General features: G+C 43.7%; 2 protein-coding genes across 9 annotated transcripts in view; both read left to right on the forward strand.

Moving 5' to 3' along the window:
* Positions 1 to 2,314, forward strand: part of SORBS3 (sorbin and SH3 domain containing 3) — a 66,207-nt gene extending 63,893 nt beyond the window's left edge. For all 7 annotated transcript variants that reach the window (XM_081333480.1, XM_081333477.1, XM_081333481.1 and 4 more), the window contains 2 exons: positions 770 to 876; positions 2,093 to 2,314. In XM_081333480.1, coding sequence (XP_081189606.1) covers positions 770 to 876; positions 2,093 to 2,154 — 169 coding nt within the window. In that variant the 3' untranslated portion in view covers positions 2,155 to 2,314. The remainder of the gene's footprint in view (positions 1 to 769; positions 877 to 2,092) is intronic.
* Positions 2,315 to 9,652: 7,338 nt separating this feature from the next.
* PDLIM2 (PDZ and LIM domain 2) overlaps positions 9,653 to 25,448 on the forward strand; it is a 59,205-nt gene continuing 43,409 nt past the window's right edge. The window contains exon 1 of one of the 2 annotated variants that reach the window (XM_081333839.1): positions 9,653 to 9,826. The gene's annotated coding sequence lies outside the window, so the exon portion shown is untranslated. Of the gene's footprint in view, positions 9,827 to 24,878; positions 24,950 to 25,448 lie in introns of those variants that run through there. The other variant, XM_081333840.1, reaches the window with a different exon arrangement.

The raw sequence follows: 25,448 nt of genomic DNA on the forward strand, positions 1-25,448 counted from the left end.
GTGTGTGTGTGTCCACCTCTTTCCCCCACTCTGAATATTTGGGTAGGAGGGCAGGCAGATTGCTCACCTCTGCACATTTCCACGCATGAAACACAGTGCAGTGCCTCTCATCTCTCTTGCCTGCAGAAGGGACTTAGAGTTTATTTCCCTTGAGGGGAAAAAAATGTTTTGATTCAGGTACAGGGAAAAACTAGTATGTATGTACAGGGAGTCCTCGATTTATGACCATAATATCGTAAGTCGTGATGGTTGTAAAGCGGGTCATCACCTGACTGACCCCGTTTTATGATCTTTTTTTTTTGTGGTGATCGTTAAGCGAACACTGCAGATGTTAATCACCAAAATGCAGTCACGTGGGCGTAGGGGTTGGGGGATGGCCATCAGAACTTCGGAACTGGGTTGTAAATATGGTGGTGCCTTGGTACTCGTCGTTAATTGGTTCCGGGAGGCACGACGAGTGCCAAAAATGAAGAGCACCAAACAAATTTTTCCCATAAAGAATAATGCAGTGAGTCACAAGGCAGCCGGCACCGACAGATTCTAGTTGTGCGTTGGGTACCAAACTAGTTGTGTGTTGAGTACCGGGACAAAATCTTTGCATCAAAATGCGTTGAGTACCAAATCTGATGAGTTTCAAATCACCTGAGTACCACTGTACTTTTTGGGCGGTTCTAATGGTCACTAAGTTAAGTTAATAAGTTAAGGACTCCTTGTATGTTGTTAAATAAATGAGAAGGAGACGTCCTCATCCGTAGCTTGCATGTTCCAGGTACCAGGCTATCTACCATTACAGACCTCAGAATGAAGACGAATTGGAACTTCAGGAAGGTGACCGGGTGGATGTGATGCAACAGTGTGATGATGGCTGGTTTGTGGGTATGTCTAGATTTGTGGAGACGGACACTTCAAAGCAGGGCGGTGGCAGATTTTAGTAGCTTGCAATTTTTCCCCCCACACCTTGAGTTGCCTTTGGAGACAGAACTGCACTCCCAAAAGCAGCGGGCAGGACTGGCATAGAATCTACATTTGATTTTCATTCCAGTTTGACTAAAATTAGACGTAATGCATATGGTTATCCTCCAGTGGTGTGTTTTCTTTACAGTAAGACTTTAGTAACGTCTGAGGGTTTCTAGGGCTGTATCCAAGGCTTTTGAGGTCCACACATATCCTGTAGCTTCAGGTGAGGCACCTCTGCCTTATTTAACAGAATAACAAAGCTGGGAGGGACCTTGGAGATGTTCTAGTCCAGGGGTAGGCAACCTCGGCTCTTTTATGACTCGTGGACTTCAACTCCCAGAATTCCTGAGTCAGCTGACTCAGGAATTCTGGGAGTTGAAGTCCATGAGTCATAAAAGAGCCGAGGTTGCCTACCTCTGCCCTATACCATTTCAGACAAGCGGTTGTCCAATCTGTTCTTAAAAACCTCCAGTGTCGGTGGAGAAGTTCTAGAGCAGACTTTTGAAGGCTGGCCACTGGCCAATTTTGCACTTAGTTTTAATTGAAGGCATCTTAAGAATAGTATTAAAAGGTAGGTGTGGTCAGTAATAGTAGGTGGCAGTCTCCAAAAGGGATAGTTGTAAACTAATTGGTGCCCCTCTTTACTAGGCTGCCTATTTCTGATCCAGGATCTGAATGAACGGAGAAGATCTCCCGTCATCTGGATCATGCCCTGAGTAGCAATTTTACCACACGAAAAACCACTCAAACAGATTTTATTATTTATTTAGCATATATGTCATCTACAGAGGTCGTGCAATCACCGATACACAGCCCTAATAAAACTCATTATACATTAAAAAACCCCAATATAAATTTAAATAAAACATCAGCATATCAGTCAATCTTTATTACAGTCACAGACCAGCAAAGCAAATGTACGTATAAAGTCTGTAGGCAATATAGATGAGAGAGGAATATTGTCCAAAACTTTGAAGCTGGGGCATAAGAAGTAGCAGAGTCAGATATTTTTTTACAGATCCATTATTTATTTCAAGAGGCTTGTCCAGAATCTTCCAGAAAAAAAATGTAACTTTTGAACCTCAAACCTCTGGTTTCTTCATGGCTCTCTCCTGTGTTTTTGTTTCTGCACTAGGGGTCTCTAGAAGGACGCAGAAATTTGGCACTTTCCCTGGCAATTACGTTGCCCCTGTGTGACCAGCAGTCTCTTCCATCTGATGTGGCAACTGAATCAGCATAATCTGCTCTAGGATCTTGCCTCCCTGGAGAAGTGCCCACAATCAATGGACACAGAGTAAAAGACACGATGTAAAAACTAATATTGGCCCCCCAAGATATATCTTGTTTGCCAGCTGGAGTCTGTATTCCGTGACGGTTATCTTTTACTTCTGCACCTTGGCTTCCTTGGAAAGGATGGCTACAACCTAGCTTCTTTTTCCAGCATTTATGAAGCATCACTAATTCCAGCATTCCTATGACAGATGCGGGTTTGGTTGAACAGAGTGTTCTGGACTCTTGTCCGTGCTTCAGCTAAGTTTTCTCTTAACCCTGGACTCCTTATGTTTGCCAGTTCTCATAACAGCAATTTGAAGGTAGAGACGATCAGTCCCTACAGCTGAGCCTATACTAATTCTTCCCTCCAGAAAAATCCACTTTTCTTGAAAGTACCATTGTTTGAAGACTTGGCCTATCAACCCAAAATCCCAGACAACAGATGAGCTGACTGGCTTACCTAAGTACGCAACCTCAGTGTGTGGCCCCATAGGAATCTGGGCCTTTCCACCAGGAGATTGTGCCCTTAATGTCATCCAAGTCATGGTTGTCCCAAAGGTGCTTTTTCAAATGGCAACTGGACTTTCCTTTTTTTTTTCCTCCTTGAAGACGTTTCGCTTCTCATCCAAGAAGCTTCTTCAGTTCTGACTGAATTTACTTAATTCAGGCAGATAAGCTGGAGGGTTACCAGAATTAACGTTTTTGTATCTTGCTTAACCTCTCTCAAAAGCTTTGTTGCTGAACTTTGATCTAAATAATTCTACCATCCAAAGACTCATGTAGAACTTTGATCTAAATGACTTAACCACCGTCCTCTTTCATGCTCAACCCTGCAGGCAGATGCACTTTCTGTGGGTTTTGGGTGATGCAAGCTAAGGGCAATCGGTTGAAGAGTGAAGAGAGTGGATCGGGCTCTTCCTGTCTGGGCCACAGAGTCAGCGCTCTCTCCCTTCCTGCTTGAAAGGTTCAATCAAAATTTGAGTAAAGGTAGTCCTTGATTTATGACCCCAAAATTACGAGCCCAAAATTTCTGTTGCTGAGAGAAAATGTTGTTAAGTGAAGTTTTGTCCCATTTATGACCTTTCTTGCCAAAGTTGTAAAGTGGATCACTGCAGTTAGTAACACGGTTGTTAAGTGAATCTGGCTTTCCCATTGACTTTGCTTCTCAGGAGGTCACAAAAAGGGATCAGATGACGTCAGGACACCGCAACGGTCATATGTAGGAATCAGTTACAAAGTATCTGAATTTTGATCATGTGATCATGAGGACGTTGCAATGGTCGTAACTGTAAAAACAGCCATAAGTCATTTTTTTCAGTGCCATTGTAACTTCAAACAGCCACTAAATGAACTGTTGTAAGTCGAGGACTACCTGTACTCACTATATGGGTTTAAACTATTGTTCCTGATCATACCTCGTATCAAAAAGGGTAGCAGCAATTCCTTGTTCTCTTTTTGCATTAAGGTCCATGTTCTCCAAAATCTTGTTCCTATCTCCAGAACCAGAAATAAGGGACCAAAACAGTGTTGGCGGCGGCATCTCCTGTCATAGATAATTGTGGCCTCCCTAGATATTTCTAATTTTCAGTCTTCAACTCCCAACTCTTCCAAATCCAGCATTATCTTTCACCTCCAGAGGGAACAGCCAAGATCCAAGGAACATCTAGAGATGATATTTCTCCAAGCCCTTCTGCTCCGATTACTCAGAAAACTGATTACATCAGGATGCAAAGTTGTGGTAAAAAGGAAGGGGTGGAGGACTGTGTCAGGATACTGAGACATTTATGCCTCCTCCAACCTCAGTGTCTTATAGCAGTGCTGTTGTGTGAATAGACCCAATCTCATGCCCTGGAGTCAAAATGTGAACATTGGAACCAATCCAATATAAGCCAGTTTCTCTTCCTGATGTAAACAGTTGAAATTGTCCTTTGTTGGTAACAGCCTAGGAGTATCTTGCCATTTCAGGCTTAGCATCCTACCTCAGTAGACCCCTTTCCTTCGAGGTTCTGTTGCTTTTCACCACATTTTTATAGTCAGCAATCCTCAGCTTACGCAGAGTAATAAAAAGGTAAGGTAAGTTTGCTTTGGACTCCGTGTGAATGGTGCTAAGTGTGTTTTCTCAGCTGCATCAATCACCCAGAATCCATGTCAGCTTGCTCAGATTGAGTGGAGGAAAACCTGAGTGGGTCTGTCATTTCTATGACAGACCCACTCAGACTGCTCATTTGTGAGGGAGAGATTAAAATGGCAAGCAAGCTTTGTTATGGGAAGATTTATCTTGCCCACATTCACTAACATATTTGTAAGTAGACATTGGTTTTTCCTGGTTCGAAAGCTACTGATTAAGCCTATTCAATAAAAACTGGGAGTCCCTAGCTTGACATATTTTGCAGGATGTGTTATTCTGAAACTGCCTAGCTTCACTAGAGTTGTTCAAAAGGGTGTTTTAGTGTTAACTCTGGAAAAAAAGAGGTCCGTATCTACAATTGTCCATATGATTTGTCCTGCCAATAAAATTCTCACGAGCTAAAGCTGCCATCCAGTGTGGCATTTACTTTTCTTGCCCTTGAACATGCACAGTTTCAAGAGCCCACAAAGAGTGACGGTGCCACAAATCCTGAAGAAATGGTTGCCTATTGTGGCTGTGCTGGGTAGGAGGTAGGCAGACTTCTGATGTACAAAGCCACAGGGAATTCTCTTACACAACAATGCCGCTCCTGTTTATTGCAGTGGCACAGTAGAAATCTTCTGTGGAATTGGGTGTGCATGTGCTAATTTTTGGAGCACAGTACAGGCAGTGCTCAGCTTATACAATTATAACTCGGTCCAGAATTTCCATTGGTAAGCAAGATCGTTGTAAATTGAGTCACACCAGATTTTATGCCTTTTTTGGCTGCAGTTGTTAAGCAAATCATGCAGTCATTAAGCAAATCCGGCTTCCCCCATTGGCTTTGCTTGTTGGAAGCCATCTGAGAAAGTTGCCAGTGGTGATCACATGACCCCAGAACATTGCAACCATCGTAAATACTTGCCAGTTGCCAAGAGTCCAAATTTTGACCATGTGGCTCTGAGGATGCCGTGACAGTCGTTAAATCCAAGGGCCGGGTTTTGTAAGCGGTCATTTTTTCTGTGCTGTTGTAACGTCAAACAGTTGCTAAATGATTGGTTGTAAGTTGTAAGCCTACCTATAAGCTGGATTCCCTATGTCAGGTGCCAGCATGAAATCTCTCTTCACCTCTCACTAGGGTTTGAAACAGGAGAGCTGAAATATCCTTATCAACAGGGACAAGACCAAATCTCTGCCCTTGGATCTTTGGAAGTCATTCAAGGAAGGCTCTGTCAAGCCTTGAACATTGTCTGCAGCTTTAAGATCAAACTGCCACATTATCTCCCAAGGATGACCAAACATCTCTTTTTACACAATCTGCCTAGGGCTGTTGGATCAGGGAAGGAGAAATTCTGCCACAAGGTACAAGAATATGGCAGTTAAAATTGCAGATCGCTGCAATTTATTTGGACTTTTCACCATTTGTCCTGTTTCGGGTGCACAGTACCTCAGAGGGAAAAAACCGGAAAAATAAATTGTGCTGTGAAAGAAATTAAATAGGGAAAGGTAAACATGGTGAAGAGAGCAAAGTCTTTATCAGGAAAGGGGGGAAAAATCAGTGTTTATATTTATGTTGTGGCATAATTGACATCCGATTCTTTTCCTGCCCCTTTAGACAGGCTGATGTGTCCTTGGAAGGAATGGAAAAAGCTCCCCTGTTTCTTATTAAATTGCAATTAGGACTGCAAATACGCTGCAAACTGAGCTGACTTTCTCAAATGCTGCCTTCCTTTTTTCAGTTGTGTTTTCTTTTTCCACGGTGGTTTTCCAGAATCAAAGCAAGAGAACCCTCTTCAGGTTTCATCAATCTGATGTCCTCCCTGATCCCAAACAAAACCAAAGGCTTGTTTTTCAGAAGCAGAATGTACACAGAGCTTAGCACACAAAGAGCCAGAACAACACACCTGGGCTTGGCTGCCTTCCTTTCAGCCGATGTGCCTGAGCTCTTGTCACTGCAGAGTTTTACAGACCTTGATTGGCCAACTCTAAGACACAGATGGAGTTTGACTTCAGCCCTGCACAAACAATTTGCCTTCAGTTGTATATATGTCCTTTCCTGCCCCACTCCTCCCATCACTCAAATCCTTATTCGGAAAGGTGGTCTGCTCTATTTCTGAGAGTACTGCCCCACATAAATAAAGATGTCCATTTCTTTATTTCTCAGAAATGTTCTTACGGTTGGCCTTGCTCATGGATTTTGCACCCAAGACACGCTAAGCTATATACCTCTCAACTGACTTTTGCCATTTATGCCCTTGTATGTTCATTTTATGAGGGACACGGTGGCTCAGTGGGTTAGGATGCTGAGCTTGTCGATCAGAAGATCGGCAGTTTGTTGGGTCGAATCCTGAGTGCCGCGTAACAGAGTGAGCGCGTTACTCGTCCCAGCTTCTGCCAACCTAGCAGTTCGAAAGCACGTAAAAATGCAAGTAGAAAAATAGGGACCACTACGGTGGGAAGGTAACAGCGTTCCGTGCGCCTTTGGCGTCTAGTCATGCCGGCCACATGACCACGGAGACATCCTCGGACAAGCCCTGGCTCTTCGGCTTTGAAACGGAGATGAGCACTGGCCCCTAGAGTCGGAAACAACTAGCACCCATGTGTGGGGGAATCTTTACCTTTACCTTTATGTTCATTTTGCAAAGAATAAGGCAGATTTTTTTTTAATTGGCAAGAAAATCCCTAAATGGGGAGGGGGAAGAAAAAGGTTCTTTGGTTTGAGTGGGACAAGTTACAAATGGTCAGCGAATCCCATCCTGGCTTTATTTTGCTTTCAACCTTTCCGCAGTCAACATCATCTCCATGTGTTTCTTACAAATGCAGCTTAGAGCCTGATTTTGGAAATTTTTCAAGAAAACACCATGACAGTGGAAAGGCCCTGCTAGCCAAAATGGCTAATGGAAAAAAGACAAGGCAATAATAATAATAATAATTAATAATAATAATAATAATAATAATAATAATAATAATAATAATAAGAAGAAGAAGAAGAAGAAGAAGAAGAAGAAGAAGAAGAAGAAGAAGAAGAAGAAGAAGAAGAAGAAGAAGAAGAAGAAGAAGAAGAAGAAGAAGAAGAAGAAGAAGAAGAAGTTGGAAGGGACCTTGGAGGTCATCTAGTCCAACCCCCTGCTCAGGCAGGAAACCCTATACCATTTCAGACAAATGGCTGTCCAGTCTCTTCTTAAAAACTTCCAGTGTTGGAGCATTCACCACTTCTGGAGGCAGGTTGTTCCACTGGTTAGTTTTTCTAACTGTCAGGAAGTTTCTCCTTAGTTCTAGGTTGCTTCTCTCCTTGACTAGTTTCCATCCCTTGCTTCTTGTCCTGCTTTCAGGTGCAAATCATTTTGAACCCATCACCTTCACTGTTGACCAGTAAAGACCAGGAAGAGGTCCCTCCCTCATTGTCTTAAAGCCTGGGAAGGAAAAACTGTGGTTGAGAGCAGGGTACCTCAATGGGAAATTCTGCCAGGAGTTGCTTTGGATAATGAGATGCTGGCAATTTAATAAATAAACAATGTGCCTCTTGTACATGATGTTATTTTGGCATCTTATTGACAGCTGCTTCTCCCACCTGAGTTGTATTAAAAAAAAATTTGCATTGGGATCTAATGTTTGAGAGTTGAGCTTTTTTTGTTATTGTGTAGATGTGGGTTCCCCCCCCCTTATTCTCTGACCTGAGACAGTCTTACTAGAATTTTTCTTGCATTGGGATCTGATGTTTTAAAGTTGGGCTTTTTTGTTATTGTGTAAATGTTTTTTTTCTCTATTGTATTTTTTTTAGTGAAAAGCAACTCAGGAAAAGCTTATTTAAACAACCTGTTTACAAATAACTCAAGGTGGCAATCATATCCATCACACCTTCCTCCTTTGTTCCCACAACAACAACCCTGTGAGGTGAGTTGGGCTGAGACTGACTGGCTCAAAGTCACCCAGCTGGCTTTCATGCCTAAGGTGGGACTAGAACTCACAGCCTCCTGGCTTCCAACCTGGTGCCTTAATCACTAGACCAGGGGTCTTCAAACCTGGCCCTTTTATGACTTGTGGACTTCAGCTCCCAGAATTTTTCATTGATTTCATTTATTTGGATTTATATACCGCTCCTCTCCGAAAGGACTCGGGGCGGTGTACAGGGCAATTAAAACACTATAAACAACACATAATGTATAAAAATTAAAATGAGATTAAATCAAATAGCCCTAAACAATAAACACATACTAAAATTTAAAATTTTTAAAATTTAAGATCCTGAGTCAGGCACACTTTTACAGTCATCTAGAATCAAGTCTGGTTCAACTTGAACCAGACTTGATTCTAGATGACTGTAAAAGTGAAAGCCATCGTGTTCTCTTGCTATCTTTAAATGGAGACATCTGTGCTTTGATGTGTAGAAACCCCATATTCGTGCTGCGATTGTGTTAACATATACCCAATGGATAAAATTTTAGCATTCTTCAACCTTTTGAATCAGATCCTGTATCCTTGCTTCTTTTAAATGGAAAGCTGCAACTTTAAGAATTCTTCCGTGGAAGAAAATCCCATTAAGAAGAGCAGGTCTTCTTTAAACGTTAATATGATCAGCATAGCCCTGATTCATTTTCCATTTGAAAATTTCAAGTCCATTTAATCCATTGAATTTTTAACTTGGCTCTTTCACCATCATCAGCTCTGGCCCCTCTTGGCTGGAAGTACATTCCAGGTTAATTTCCAAACATATATAAACAAAACCATGTAAATGTTAAAGTCCATACACAGTTGCTTTCCTACACTTAAAATGCTGCAATGATATTTCTTTAGTAGATAAAAATCAGTTTTGCAAAGGACACCATTAATGTCACTTCAAGCCCTGCATTTGCAAAAGGAAAATATGGGACATCAGCTGGTGCTAAAAATCTTGTGATTCTTAATAGTGAACACCCACACTCTTTTTACCCTCTGAAACTTGACAATCCTATTTGTTAGGCTTAATGGATTTCAAAGTGGGGGCATCAAATACATATAATAAGATTTACACCTTAATTTGTAACAGGCAAGCATTTTAACATTGCAGTAAGTGATTAAATTTAGTAGGAGGCAAAATACATTCTCTAATTCTCTCTACTTCAATCTTTCAGGGAATTTCTAAAACTGCATTGCTGAAAACGTACAAGGAAGCAAGCACCACTAATAACCAGCAACAATATATTATTAGTCTTTAAGATGCCTTAAGATCCTCTGAGGTTAGTGCTACCTACTGACTCACAAAAGACACACATCTTTTGAGAAGATGCTTCAGGTCAAGCAACCTAATTTCTCTTGCTTACTTTACACAGTGTTAGAAGTCTTGTAAGACAAAATTAATGGAGGATAAGCTTGGTGAAGGATGACTTTGCAAGCCAACTGTAGTATGAGTTTCTGCATTTCTTTGGAAGCAAATTCCACCAAGTGAAACTACTCTCAGCTAATGACCGTTCATTTAGTGAGCATTCAAAGTTACAACGGCACTTGAAAAAAGTGAGTCATGATGATTTTTCACACTTGATGACTGTTGCACTATCCCCAGGGTCACATGATCAAAATTCAGATGCTTGGCAACTGGCTCATATTTATCATGGCTGCAGTGTCCTGGGGTCACGTGATCCCCTTTTGCGATCTGGTAAGTAAATCTGGCTCCCCAATTGAGTTTTGCTAACAACTGTGTTACCAACAACTGTGGTAAGAAAAGCTGTAAAATGGGGCAAAACTCACTTCACAAATGTCTCACTTAGCAAGATAAGGTTTGGCCTAAATTGTGGTTATAAGTTGAGAACCTATAACCAGTTTTGGTCACCATGATGTAAAAGAGATGTTGAGACTCTAGAAAGAGTACAGAGAAGAGCAACAAAGATGATTAGGGGATTGGAGGCTAAAATGTATAAGGAACGATTGCTGGAATTGGGTATGTGTGGTTTAATTTATTTTTTATTTTATTTTATTTTAATCCCATTTATATCCCGCCCTTCTCCGAAGACTCAGGGCGGCTTACAATCTAAGCACAATCAATCTCTTCAATTAATGAAGAGAAGGGTGAGGGGTGACATGATAGCAGTGTTCCAATATCTCAGGGGCTGCCCCAAAGAAGAGGAGTCAAGCTATTCTCCAAAGCGCCTGAAAGCAGGACAAGAAGCAACGGATGGAAACTAGTCAAGGAGAGAAGCAACCTAGAACTAAGGAGAAACTTCCTGACAGTTAGAACAACTAACCAGTGGAACAACCTGCCTCCAGAAGCATTGAATGCTCCAACACTGGAAGTCTTTAAGAAGAGATTGGATACCCACTTGTCTGAAGTGGTATAGGGTTTCCTGCCTGAGCAGGGGGTTGGACTAGATGACCTCCAAGGTCCCCTCCAACTTTATTATTATTAACTACCTGTACCTAATGGAAAAGGGCTTGTATCCAGAATTGGCACCTGTTCTATCTGAGGGCCCTCTGCCAGTTCCTGGATTATCTTACCTTCATTGCTCCTTCTTAAGTTTGCTGATCACATCCAACTTTCACAACATCCAGTCCTTTGGATGTGTTGGACTCTAATTCCTGTTGTTCTATTTATTTTATTTATTTAGATTTATATACTGCCCTTTCCCAAAGGACTCAGGGCAGTTTACAGGGCATTTAAAAAACAGTCAATACAAACGTTAAAACAAATTAAAAGAGTATCATTCTGAGTATCATTCAACCTTGACTATCATTCATTTAGCGACCACTTACAGTACAAAGAAAGTGACCTAGGACAGGTCCTTGCACTTACCACCTTCACAGCATCCCCACATGATCAAAATTCAGGTGCTTGATAATTGCCATGGGTTTATGAGTGTTGCAGAGTTCCAGAGCCACACAATGGCCATTTGCAACTTCGCCAGCCAGCTTCCAAAGAGCAAAGTCAAAGGGGGAAGCCAGATTTGCTTAATGCCCACATGAGAAATTTAACTGCGGGGATTCCATTAACTGGCAAACAAGGTGGTAAAATTGGGCAGGATTCGCTAAAGAACAGCCTTGCTTCACATCAGTAACGTTCTCAGTTGTGGTTGTCATTCAAGGACCACCTGAAGTCTAATACAGGGATCTCCAACCTTGGCCACTTTAAGACTTGTAGACTTCAACTCCCAGCTTTGAAGTTGAAGTCCACAAGTCTTAAAGTTGCCAAGGTTGAGAACCCCTGCTCTAATACATCTGGAAGATGTGCAGTTTGTAGGTTTTGCTTGTCAAAAACTATAAAATTTAAGGTAACAATTTAAATACAAGGCTCCATCAGACAAGCTCTCCCACTCCCACCCTTAAGAGTATCCTAACTCCAGAGGGGTTGCTTCAAAGTCCTCCTCAGCTTCACTCATCAAGCTGGTTCTGCAGAAAAGACCATTGTGGTCACAGCCTAAAAAGGTTGTCTAGCTGTACTTTAAACAAAAATTAGTTGCATACAACAGGCTAAAGTGTGGTCAGCTACTTTGTGGTGCCGTATGGTTAGTTTATAGTTGAGCTTGTTGTAAACCATAGGTTCAATAAACCACAGAGGTCAGAAAATTTTGTTTTACTTGAAAATGGGTTAGTCGTGATATATCAACACAGCTAAAGTCTTACATTTATTCAGTTACATGAACACTGAGTGGGTATTCTGTTGGATTTACAGACACCTACCGGACGTTATACAGTACTTCCATTTATACCTTGTGGTTTGTGTAAACCTCAAATGGTGGCCATTTTGATGTCATGGCCATTCTAAGCCTTTGATAAAGGGCACAAAAGGCAAGATCACAGTGGGGGTGTCTACTCACTCTTCTATTGTGTGAATGCAGTCCCTGCATTGTCTGGGAATTGGGGAAGATGTAACTTCAGCCGGTTGGTGAAAGTCTTGGTTAGTGGCAATGGGCTTCCATCCTGGGGTCAAACTGCCATTCCATCATAATCTATAGCAGTGATGGTGAACCTTTTAGAGACTGCCCAAACTGCAACCCAAAACTCAGTTATGTATCATTGGGTGCCAGGTGTGCGTGGCCCGCTGAGTGGGCGTGGCCTTCTGGGTGGGCGTGGCCCATTGGGGGGGCATGGCTGCAGTGGTAACGGCAGACTGGGTGGGACTAAAAAGTTCAATCAATCAATTCCAATTTTGCAAGATCTTTTTTTCCCCATGAGAAATTGAAATTGATTGATTGAACCTTTTTTTTTTTGCACATGGCGGCGGAGGCCTAAAGTGAAAAGGTTTTATAAAACGCAGCTGAAGGCCTGGGACTGGGGCGACGGCGCACATGCCCACAGAGAGGGCTCTGCGTGCCACCTGTAGCACGTGTGCCATAGGTTCGCCACCACGGATCTATAGGATCCACTTCATCAGAAGGTCTCTCACTCGCTCTGTCTCTCTCCCCCCCCGCCTGCCCCCTTTTGCTGTTACTGTTTATTTATTGACTAACTTACAACAGTTCATTTAGTGACTGTTTGAAGTTACAACAAGACTGAAAAAAGTGACTTATGACCATTTTTCACACTTACAACCATTTCAGCATCCCCATGGTCATGTGATCAAAATTCAGATTCTTGGCGAACAGCTCACATTTATGGTGGTTGCAGTGGCCCGGGATCACGTGATCCCCTTCCTGACAAGCAAAGTCAATGGGGAAGCCAGATTCACTTAACAGCCATAAGGTAAAGGTAAAGGTTCCCCCGCACATGCGTGCTGGTCGTTTCCGACTCTAGGGGCCGGTGCTCATCTCTGTTTCAAAGCCGAAGAGCCAGCGCTTGTCCGAGGACATCTCCGTGGTCATGTAGCCGGCATGACTAGACGCCAAAGGCTCACGGAACGCTGTTACCTTCCCACTGCAGTGGTCCCTATTTTTCTACTTGCATTTTTACGTGCTTTCGAACTGCTAGGTTGGCAGAAGCTGGGACGAGTAACAGGCGCTCACTCTGCTACGCGGCACTCGGGATTCGACCCGCCAAACTGCCGACCTTCTGATCGACAAGCTCAGCGTCCTAAGCCACTGAGCCACCGCATCCCTCCTATATTACTAATTTAATAACTGCGGGGATTCACTTAAGTTGTTCCATGGGGGCAAAACTATTGCTAAGCACATTGATTTGTGCTTTCGATTGTAAGCCGCCCTGAGTCTTCGGAGAAGGGCGGGATATAAATGGGATTTTTTAAAAAAGAAACTCACTTAACAAACGTCTCACTGAACAACAGAAATTTTGGGCTCAGCTGTGGACCTAGATGGAGGACTTGCCCGTGTTAGGAGAAATAAGAAACCCTGTTAAACCCTTTGAAGGACTTGCACGGCAATAAACTGGCATCCTTCCAGCAGTGTCTTGCAACGGTAAGGTGTGCTGAATTCCCCTCCTCGTCTGAGTTGAAGCGCAGACTTCTTAACTTTGCTGAGAACCGCTGGCTGCCTTCGCCATGCGAGCCAGTTAACTGGACCGATTCTCTGGGCGCACCTAACACCAGTGGCGTAGCGTGGGTTGTCAGCACCCGGGGCAAGGCACGGAATTTGCACCCCCTAACCCGTGGATTTTAGCACTCGAGTCTCTTCCACTAGATTAGTTAAAGAAACCCTTACCCCCTAAGCACATGTATTGTTTGTTATGAAAATACTGATGTAATTAAAGTAAAATGCATCTAATGCGCCCCCCCAGATGTTGCACCTGGTGCGGCCGGGCCCCCCTGCACCCCCCACGCTACGCCACTGGCTAACACGCCCAAACCACCCCTAACCCTCCGGGCTGGCTGGGTCGAGCGACGCGCCCCCTTCCCCTCCCCTGTTTTGCCACCCGAGCAGCAGCGAAAAGCCCCGCAGGTGCGGGGAGGGGACCAGGAGGCGGCGGTGAATCCCTCTGGCTGCGGAGGGGCGCCGTTGAGCCTGCAGGGGGCGCTCGGGCGCCGCCTCGCTGTCCCAGGCTGAGCCTATAAGAACCCTACGAGGGAATCGCCGGCCCCTTAGGAGGAGGAGGAGGAGGAGGGTGAGGGTGGTGAAGACTAAGTTTATAGGACCAGCGCTGCGCTGGCTGAGAAGCAGCGGAGAAGCTCCGTCCTCCGCGTTGCCGGCGGAATCTCCGCGCGCCTCTGCGAGCCTCCCCCCCCGCCTCTCAGGAGTAACTTCGGAGTAGCCCAGAGGCAGCCTCGGGATTTCGGCGGAGTAAGTGTCTTCTCTCGCTGTCTTTGCGGGAGGATTGGAAGGAAGCGACGGGGAGGGCTATCTGCCCGTCTGGGTCTGGGCAGAGCGGCTTTTACTCTTTCGGGACTTGTCGGAGTAGGGGGCTTGACTCCAGCCGGACCACTTTAGGGGTTGTATTTCCAAGTTTGAAAGAGAAGAGAAAGTTTCTCCTCTCTTCTCCCAACCCCGCTTGCGTCTGCTGCCTGCGGTTTTTTTTAAGCCCGCTTGTGGCATTCAATAGGAAAGAGTAACGGCCAGGTAGGGCTGGCTTCCTTTCCTCCGCCTTTCCAAACGCACGAAATTCATTCAGGCTCTGCGTTCTCGCTTGATAGTAACTCTTGGTCGTCGGAACACAGAGCATCTCTCGGGGATGGGAAGGAACAAACTTTTTAACTTGGGAGAAAACTTAAGCTTTTCCCTCTTGCTTTCAGGAGCCCGTGGCTGAAGCCAGCTGTATTTTTGCACCTGGTCTGCTTCCGATGCTCTGACTTTAATTGCCAGGCTTTTTTCTTGGTTGCTCGTCGATCGCTTCTCGGCTTGCATTTAGACTCGTGTTTTACTCGTGAGTTTTTCTTGCTATCAAATCTTTTAGGGAGCTGCTGCCGCTGCAAATTATCTTCAAACGACTACTAGACGATGATTTTGCTTGAAAGTTAAAACACATGCCAGTTGATACCGATTTAGAGAGAAAAGGTGAAGTTTGCCTAGGTTCATGATTCTTTTTTTACCATTTTCTGCACCTTTCTGATTTACTCACTGGTTACTATTGGGGTAAGGAATGTCCCTTGTGATTTCTGTCCTTTATTTTAATTTATTTAATTTAATGAATTAATCACTTATCCCACCTTGGTTACTTTATAAGTCAGGCAGTGAACATACCTAAAACTCCTTCCTCCTCCAATTTCCCCCCCTCCCAACAACAACCCTGTGAGGTTATGCCATGTTTTGTCTTACAAGACTCCGTGTTTCTTCAGCAAGGGGCTAGACCATAAGAAGTGACCATTTTAGGCGAAAGCTGACTTCAGAAATCTAAGTAAGTGAGGTTTCCTCTTGCTTTGGAGTTTTCATTGTGCCTAGGTCTACTTTGGAGTATATGTGGAGAGCACCCCCTCTCACTCTCCTCCTGCCTAATGATAGGTAACGAGAGCCTGCATCACCAAACAAAAAACTTACTTTGGAAATAAGTACGGGTTCTTGTGAAAGACAACAGGCTATTAAGGAACCGTTCCCAAGTCCGGTTACCTTTGATTTTGAGACTAGCCCCCATGCTTGATCATCACACACTGATCTTTATGCTGTGAGGTAATGACAGGAGTCCGGAGCTTGACAGGATGGGCATTGTGGCAAGGGAGGATAAAGGCTAGAGCCATGGTGCGCTTGGGAGAGACGGCATTTTGGGGTGCTGCCAGCTCCCTTCGAGGGTGGGGAGGTTGAAGATTCTGCTGCACGTGCCTCGGTTCACACACACCCAGGGTGTGTTTCTGGCAGCCCTCGGAACCCCACCAGTTTTTTTCCAGTCAGAAGCGTATGCGGCAGGTTTACTTGCCTGCTTCAGAGTTCAGGGCTGGTTAAAGATAAGGGTGTAAATTTTTCCTGCCAGTTGGGTAAAAAAATTCAGCCAGGCTGATGCCTCCAAGAAGCTCCCATTTGTGGACACTAGTTCATTGTTCCTTGTTTCTCTTTTGGGTTTGTCCTCAAGCGGTCTAAGGTTGCACTTAACAAGAAAGGAACCCTGCTCTGAAGAATGTTAAAACTCTTCCTGTTGTAGCGTGGGCAACCGCGTGGAAACAATGAGGAGACAGCATAATACGTAATGCCTTTATTGATTACATGCTGGAACTAAACTGCCCCCACCCCTGGTGCCCCTTATATGTTACTGATGCCCCTGAAGTCAGCCAACCCGGTTGCTCCGTGTTCCCGCCGGCCAGGTGACACCCAACCCGGTGTCCTATATTTCCCGCTGGACAGGTTGACCAATCAGGCCGCCTGACCAATGCCACCTGGTGTTATGGTGGCATACACAACACTTCCTGTTGCAAACATTGGCTTGTAGTGCCTTCATCTTGTTCGGGATAGTCGTCCGTCAGCTCCAAAGTAGACCTTTGTGTTCCTGGTCTCTCTCTTCCAGGTACACTAGTGAAGGTCAGTTATCAAAGTGGGATTGTGTAGCTTTAGGAGCAATTGAGGACTCCAAGTAGTCCTTATTTAGCAATCAATTGTACCGGTAGTTACAATTGTGTTGAAAAATATAACTTTACAATCAATCCTCGCATTTTCGGCCTTTGCAAGTCTGCAGAGCAAAAGAAAGTAGAAATAAGCTTATAGGCACAGCTGCAGTCTCACTTAGCACCTGCTTTGCTTAAAAACTTAAACCTAGCATTGCTAAATGAGAACTAGGTAAAAGTAAAGCAAAAGTAATGGAATGCACCAATGCCAAAGCAAGTTTTGATTTGACTTCATTTGCATCTCATTAAAGTTAAATAGTTAAATGATTATTCTCTGAAGGCCATATTCAATTCCACCCTTCCTTCTGAGAGATCATATATTTTGACAGTTCTGCTCTTGCATCAGTTGTGGGGCAGTTGAGCTGAAAGTTTTGTACTTCTAACAGAAAGTATCCACAGGGTACGGTTGAAAAGATCAAGCTGGTGGCAGAGTTCCAAACACTTTGCAGCTGCCATTTGGACTTAACCATACCTTCCAGGTGTTGCATGCCTCCTGCAGTGCAAATTGAACTTTGTAGGCTTAGCTTTTTAGAAAAACTTAAGGGGTACAAAGAACTGTCTAAAATCATTAACCACCAAAATGTGGCCTGTTGCCAAAATGTTGCTTTAATCTAGGGGTCTTCAAACTTGGCCCTTTTATGACTTGTGGACTTCAACTCCCAGAATTCCTGGCTGAGGAATTCTGGGAGTTGAAGTCCACAAGTCATAAAAGGGCCATGTTTGAAGACACCCCCCCACACACACTTTAATCAAATGATGAGTGCTCAAGGCCTTGCAAAATTCTTTGTCTCACCTCGGATGCTGTTAAAGCAGTCTGAATTATGCAGAATAAGCAGATGAGTGAAAGATATCCTAAATTCTTGTGACTTTCAGTTTCAGAATTCTTCTCTTTCTCTGAGTGATTACAGGAGTCTATCCAGTGCCTCTTCATCCACCCTCCTCCTTTGTTCAATTTGTCCTTATCTGTGCTTTGGAAAAAAAAACCCGGCACACCCCAGAATAGGGAGAAATTTAACTGTGGACTGGCTACCACGGAAGATACAAAGGCAGCATTTTTGACCCAAAGTAACAAGGGAAGTGCAAAATCTAATTATTGCTTCATTTAGCCTAAGACTAAGACTTGGGGAGTCCTCCCACCCTACCAAACAAGGAGTAAATTTCTTGCAGCATCCATTACAAGTTTTGCATTGGTGGCATAATTGACCAAAGTTCGAGTCCCACCAGGCTCAAGGTTGACTCAGCCTTCCATCCTTCCGAGGTAGGTAAAATGAGGACCCAGATTGTTGGGGGCAATAAGCTGACTTTGTAAAAATGCCGCTTGGGGCCCCCCCGAAAGCCCTAATAAGCAGGCATATACATAGAATGAAGGCTATTGCTAAGCACATTGATTTGTGCTTCTTAGATTGTAAGCCGCCTTGAGTCTTCGAAGAAGGGCGGGATATAAATGGGATTAAAAAAACCAAACCTACTTCCTTCCAGACAAGGTTAATTAGGCAACCCTGAGAGTCTTCAAAAAATTGGAAACTTCCTATTTGAGACACAGTTGGGACTAGCTCCAGGTAACCCTATCAGTGAGGTGGGAGTCTGTGCTCATTCTGCCAGGAAAGAGTTTTGTGAAGCAAAGAGGGGCCGTTCCCAGGACTTGATTCAACTGGAGGATGCTGTAGGGATAAAGCCAAACACATCTAACATTTAGTTTTGTAAAGAGGAAGTAGGTGGGAAAAAACCAACTCTGCCACCCGTTTGTTCACCAGTTCCTATCTTTCGTCTCACCTCTGCTTAATCCCCATGGTTCACTGTTGGTTTGACTTGCAGTGTGTGAATTTAACTTATGGTGGCTTGTTCAATAACCATGGTTAAGCAAGTTCATGTGTGGTGTGCATCAAGGTACATCTTTCAGCTATAGTATAATTCAGTTCACCTGCCAATTTGGTGTAGTGGTTAAAGCATCAGGCTAGAAATTGGAGACTGAATTCTAGTCCTGTCTTTGGCATGACGCCATCTGGGTGACTTAGAGCCAGTCACACGCTTTCAGCCCTGGGAGAAAAGCAATGGCAAATCACTTCCAAAATCTTGCCAAGAAAACTGCAGGGGCAGTTTTCATGTAGCCCCCAAGAATCGAGATTGACTCAAAGGCACCCTTCTCCCCACCAGACATTCACCTTTGATTATTCTAGTGGGTAAAAAAAGCCAAGCAAATTTAAATGGAATATGCACCTCTAGTTAGAAACTTTTTAATGGCCATTCTTAGCCTTCCTGGTTGGGATAATGAGAATGCAGCACATAATTGGGAAGTAGAGCTGCCACTTTCTGTGTTACTTCAAATCACTGCAGGCACACATTTTCCTTTCAAACATGGTTCCTTTCAAACAAGGTTGACTCAGCCTTCCATCCTTCCGAGGTAGGTAAAATGAGGACCCAGATTGTTGGGGGCAATTAAGCTGACTTTGTAATAATGCCGCTTGGGGGTGTGTGTGAAAGCCCTAACAAGCAGGCATACTGTATGCATAGAATGAAGGCTACTGCTAAGCTTGTAAGCCGCCCTGAGTCTTCGGAGAAGGGCGGGATATAAATGGAATTAAAATAAATAAATAAATTAGCTGCACTCACGCATGCTACAGTGCAACCACAATTGAGCCCAAAATTTATGTTCTGTTAAGTGAGAAATTTGCTAAGTGCGTTTTGCCCCATTTTATGACTGCTCTTGCCCCATTTGTTAAGTGAATCACTGCAGTCGTTAAATTAGTAACATGGTTGTTAAGTGAATCTGGTGCCCTCGTTGACTTTGCTTGTCAGAAGGGCGCAAAAGGTGACATTGTAACGGTGAAAAATGTGAGCAACCAGTTCTTGGTGTCCTTGCCAGGATTTTTCTGAGGCATCTACTTGACTTTAGTGCTATTCATAAATCTGCTTATAACAACGCTGGGATACTTCTAAATGAATAAGCTATTGTAGATGTGTGCGCACCAATTCAAGTGTATCTCTTGAGTGTGAGGTCTTCAAGTCAGTGTTTGGTCTTCAACTGGAGGAGGAGTTCTTTATGACCACAGAGACTGGAACACAAATGTACTTTGTCCATCATTTGCTCTCCTGTTTTTGTCCCCCCCCAGTCCCATCAGGTTTGTGGGGGAGATATTCCTCTTTCTTCCCCCCCCCCCCCCCCCCGTCTATTAGAAACAGAGGTTATTTGTATTCTTGGCTGGACTGGAGGATAGTTTCCTGCTGGCAGAAAACATGTAACTTCAGGAAATTCTCCCTTGAAGGCTGTCTTTGTGTAAAGTTTATTTCTGGTTGGCTGTTACGGGAGAGATCCTGCAGCTGGAAACAGTTTGGTGGAAATTGCTCTGTTGCTCTTTTCTCCAAAAAACAAAAACAAAAAAAACCCAAAACAAAACAAAAATAACAACCAAGCAATTTGCAGTACCTTGAAGACCGACCCCTTCTTAGAAAATGTGTCCTCCACTTCATCAGATTCAGGAACTCCCACATATCTAAAGGACATTGGGCATTTTCTTATCTGGCTTCCTCTGTTTAAAGCTGCCTGTTGGTGTCCTTAATTTCCATCTAATCAACTTACCTGCAGGTGGTTTCTAGTGTCAAAACATTACAACTCACTGGAGGATAAATGCAGAAATAAAAGTAAAATGGCTAATCTCCGCTTTGCTTTCAGGACGCTAAGATTCAACTCCAGGGTGTAGAGCAGGCATGTGTAACCTTGGGCACTGTAAGGCGTGTGGACTTCCATCTCCTAGAATTCTGAGGAATTCTGGGAATTGAAGTCCACAAGTCTTACAATTGCCATGGTTGGACACCCCGGGCTCTATTGATGGTTGACTTAAAAGGTCCGGCTTTAAGATTTTTTTACCTTGTTTTCATGAAATGGATAGGTGTAGCTTGATCTGCAAGGTGCCAGCCCAGCCTAGTCTCCTGGGAGAATGGGGTAGCTGAGCAAATCTTTCACACTGAGTTGCAAAACGAATGTAGACATCAAGTGTGTAGCTGTGGACTTCCTGCACTACTTTTGAGCTTTTGTCTATCTTTTCTAACCCTAACCCCCCCAAAAAATATCTTCCTGATGAGCGGGAAATCCTAGGAGATGGCCTAGGGCACCGAATGTCTGGTGCTGACGTGTCTCTAGAGACCTCACTTCCCCTCCCTGAACCAGTAACTTCTGTGTCTTTCAATGAGTCCCTTCTTTGCTCTTCTAACTAAAAATAAAAAATAAAAAAATCTTTAACCATTCTTGCTCTTTGCTGATATTCCAGATTCTTGGAAAATGTTGGATCTTCTTAGATGCATTTTTTTTGGCCAGACAATTCCTGCTGCGTCTTTTTCTATGGGAGTAGACAACCCCTTGATTCAAGCTTGAAATTGAAATTTGGCAGAGGGGTATCCTTAGGCGTGATTTCCCATCCCTACACTTCAGCCTATTTGAGGGGGGGGGTGTTTCTCCCTGCCTGGCTGTTGGGATATTGAGAATCTCAGTGAATGTTGCTAAGGTGCATAATGGAAGGAGGGTGTTGGTGAAGGCATCTTTGTTTTTCACAAGTATAGATAGATAAGAGAACCTTTATTGTCATTTTTTTACTATGGGCACAATGGCACACATTAAAAATGAAATTTAGTTGCTTGCTCTCAAAGTGTACACATACCTAACACACATTTAAAACTACTATATAGAACATATGTATAGACCAGGGGTAGGCAACCTCGGCCCTACTGAGTCAGCTATACTGACTCAGGAATTCTGGGAGTTGAAGTCCATGAGTCATAAAAGAGCCGAGGTTGCCTACCCCTGGTATAGACCTACACCCTTACACATAAGTAACATATAAATATTAATCACTGTCCATCTTGAATACATAAAGGAAGGAGGAAGCTTTAGAGTTCACAAGGTTAAAACTGTCTGGCAAAGGTCCCCAACCTTATGGGCACAAGGGACCGGTTCCGTGGAGAGAGGTTTTTCTGTGGACTGGAGGAGACATGGTTTCATGTACTGCCTGCATCCCATGGATGGGGCTTCGCTTGTTTGCACGGACCAGTTTCTGGCATGCCGTGGCCTGGTGCTGGTCCACAGACCTGGGGTTGGGGACCTCTTCTGTATGGACCAGTATTAACTGAATCTGGATCTTCTGCTTTGGATATGAAACTTACAGATAGTCTTCAATTTTGTTTTAACAGTTGCATTAAGTATTTGGTAGGCTTAGTACTGCACATGTGTTGATCAGTTCATGAAGACGTTCCCCCCCCCCCCGGCACAAACTTTCAAAACCGGGTTTTAAAATCTTAAAGAATCTTATCTTCTCCAGGGTGCCCTTACTGTACGATCAGTCAAGTTTAGAGACCAAATTAAAAGTACTTTGCTTTTGATGAAGCAGACTGTATGAATGCTTTGGCTGCCTTATGAATGGTCTACATGCTTGTTGCTAAATCGCTGCATTGAGTGGTATGTGTGAACTTCAATTGCAAATTTGGAAAACAAAAACAAAAAACGCTTTTGTATTATACCGTTGGAGGAACCGGTGCTGTGACTTCAGATTCAAAGTATGTTGGAGAGATGAGTTCACGTCTAGTTGCTGAAGGTTCTGTAGAAAAATTGAATGGATGAACCTCCAAAAAGGGCATGTCTTGCATTGCCCAAGGCTTTTAACCAAGCCAGTATGATGTAGCCATCGCTTTTGCTTGATGAGTTGGGCAGGGGCGTGTCTGTTTATGCAGCCATTGGGCTTCTGATTGGAACGCTATTTATTGCAGTTGAGCAATTAGGATTGCCATTATTGGAATGAAGGGGGGGCTCACCGTTGTCCTTTCTCTGCTTTCCTATCTCATGCATCTTCCTAAAAATCTCATGCCCATGTTGTTCTCCACCTCCTGGTAGCTCAGAATCGGAGATGATCCTGCCCAAGGCAGAGCTTAGATAATAAACCACCCTCATTCAGACAACGGGAGAGGAAGGGTGGGATTCTAGCACCCTGGCTGGAGTACAGGTCTTATCTCCCCTTCCTCTTCTGAAGACAGTTGCTCCAAGGCAGGGGTCTTCAAACTTGGCCCTTTGATGACTAGTGGACTTCAATTACCAGAATTCCTCAGCCGGGCACATGTGCCCTGCTCAGGAATTCTGGGAGTTGAAGTCCACATGTCATCAAAGGGCCAAGTTTGAAGACCCCTGCTCCAAGGCAGAGTGGCATCGTGGTTGCTGGTTTTTGCTTTAGACTTCCTGTGAAATAACGAAGTATCCTATGTGTGCATAGCTAAATATTATATAGAGAAAGAGGCAGACCGGAACCACCTACCCACATTTGCTAAACACTGTTATATTTCAGAAGAATTGTTCCCTGAGTGGTAAGCGTTCCTTAATCCATCCAAAAATCTAATTCCATTGTGAAATATCACAGCATGCTGCTGCTTATTTCTGTAGTCAGTGAAAGCTGCTCATGGTATGTTGAAAAAGTATATTGGCTAAGATTTTGTCGCTCGTTGTTTAGAGAACTTTTCTGTGCCTCTAAGCCAACGTTTCTCCACCTTAGCATGTTTAAGAGGCATGGACTTCAATATCCAGGATGCCCCAGTCTGCATGGTGGTTTGGCTGGTTGGGGAATTCTGGGAACCGAAGTCCATGCATCTTAAAGTTGCCAAATTTGAGAAACATTGCTCAAAGCAAAACTTAATGTAAGGCTGCAGTGTACATCGCACTTATATTTGATGCTGCCCTACGAAGCTTTTTAGGCTGAAATATTGACAGTGGTCACATGAACCCAGTCTCTGTGGCTTTGTAAATCAGGGTAATAGTCAAACATTATGTATGAACCAGACCTTTGTGGTTTGTTGAGATCATGGTCAAAACAAACTGGCTTAGCCCGTTGGGTGAATTAAATGGTTGTGGCTACGTGATATGGCAGGGGTCCGGAGTACATGGCAGGGGTCCGGAGTACCTTAGGGAACACCTGCTGCCGGCGTCAACTTCCCTCCGCCCTGTGCGTTCCCACAGAGAGGGACTCCTCAGGGTGCCACCGGTCAGAGAATGTAGATTGGTGGCCCCCAGGGGGAGATCTTTCTCTGTGGGCGCCCCGGAGCTATGGAACCAGTTACCGGTTGAGCTCCGGACGGCGCCCGATCTTCGCTCCTTTCGCCGCGATCTGAAAACATACCTGTTCGAACAAGCCGGCCTGGCCTGAGGGGGGATTGGTGGGGTTTTTTACTATCATTTTATTGGGGTTTTTATTAATGTACCAACTGTTTTTATGGGCATGTATTTAATTATCTTTTAATTTTTGTAACTCTGTGTTTTATTCTTGCCCTGTACACCGCCCTGAGTCCTTCGGGAGAAGGGCGGTATAGAAATATTAATAAATTAAATTAAAATTAAATTAAATATGCTATCTCTGATTAACTCCGTCATGGTTTAAGTCAATCCACTTTTCTGGATTTGCATGACATATTGAACTATAAACAACCTCATGGGCTGAGCTAAACCAAAATGTGGTTAGCTACAATGGGTCAGCATGTCATGCATGGTGGCTAGCCAGTGGCATATTCAGTAAGCCTAATTAAAATGAACAATGGCTTCTCACACAATCTGCAAAATAAGGAGTGCTTTCTCTAAAGCTGTTATATACATCAGCCGTCGCCGACTTTGGGAAGAAAAGTTTCCAGAACACTCCGAAGTTTTGCTTTCCACAATTCTAGGAGCCCAATATATCCAGATGATCCTATGTTAGAAAATCTGAGGTAGGTCCCTAGCTGGATGAGGTGTCGAGAGTTCCCAAATGAGATACTCTGGACCTCCAGTGTCTCTAAATCAAGGGTGGGTCTTGACTTACCTTTCCAAAATACCTTCCGACTTTGCTTTCATGCCCCTAATCTGTTAGGTTCCAATGAGATACAGTGCAAATTGGACAGACCACATCGCAAGGGTGTGGTCCTGAGGGTGTTTTTTTTAATCTGATTAGGGTTGCAGAGAGCTTGGGACTTACTTGCAGTGAGCTTGTTTCCTGGTTGGGTGATTGTGGCTAGCAAAAAGGAACTTGCAGCCTTTGTTGATTGGTAGACGTGAATCTATGACAGGAAGGCAAATGTTTGTCACACCATGTGGCTCAATAGGACCCATCTCATTTTCTAGTTCCCTTTTTGAGGCACTCTAAGTAGTCCATGCAAGACGCTAGTCAGGCTTCACAACATTCTCTAGAGATACTTGAAATATCTGTGCTTCTTAGTGTTTGGGGGGGATTGTAAAGGTAAGACTGGGATTTGGGGGGGGGTGTCTCAGACCGTCCGCCGAATGTGACTGAATAGATTTAACGGTTCTGTCCTTGTGAGAAAATGCAGAGTTTCATGATGGCTAAATCTAAGATTAGATTTGTGTATTTTATTAAGAGCTAGATAATGCTTTCAAAAATGCTATCTGAACATTTTTTGGGAGAAAAAAACAGCTGAAGGATTTTTTTTTCTTTTTTGGGAGGGGAGTGGGGAAAAATTCTTCTTGGATTGTTAGAACACTTCATCACCACTAGAAAATATGTTGTGAAATCCTTTCCACATCCCACAATTTTAATACTTCCAAAGGACGGAGAGTTTTTGGTGCATTTTTTAAAACCTTAAAAAGTAATTTTCTGATAATTAAACGAAGGAAAGAGCTTTGCCTGTAACTCTTCCAATTCTCTTGGCCCGTTGCTTCCTTCTTTTACCAGAACCAATATTTTGTTCATTGAGTTAATGTCTTGCGGAAGAAGGGGA

Source organism: Vipera berus (genome assembly GCF_964194415.1).
Source record: "Vipera berus genome assembly, chromosome: 8".
Classification (NCBI taxonomy): Eukaryota; Metazoa; Chordata; class Lepidosauria; order Squamata; family Viperidae; genus Vipera; species Vipera berus.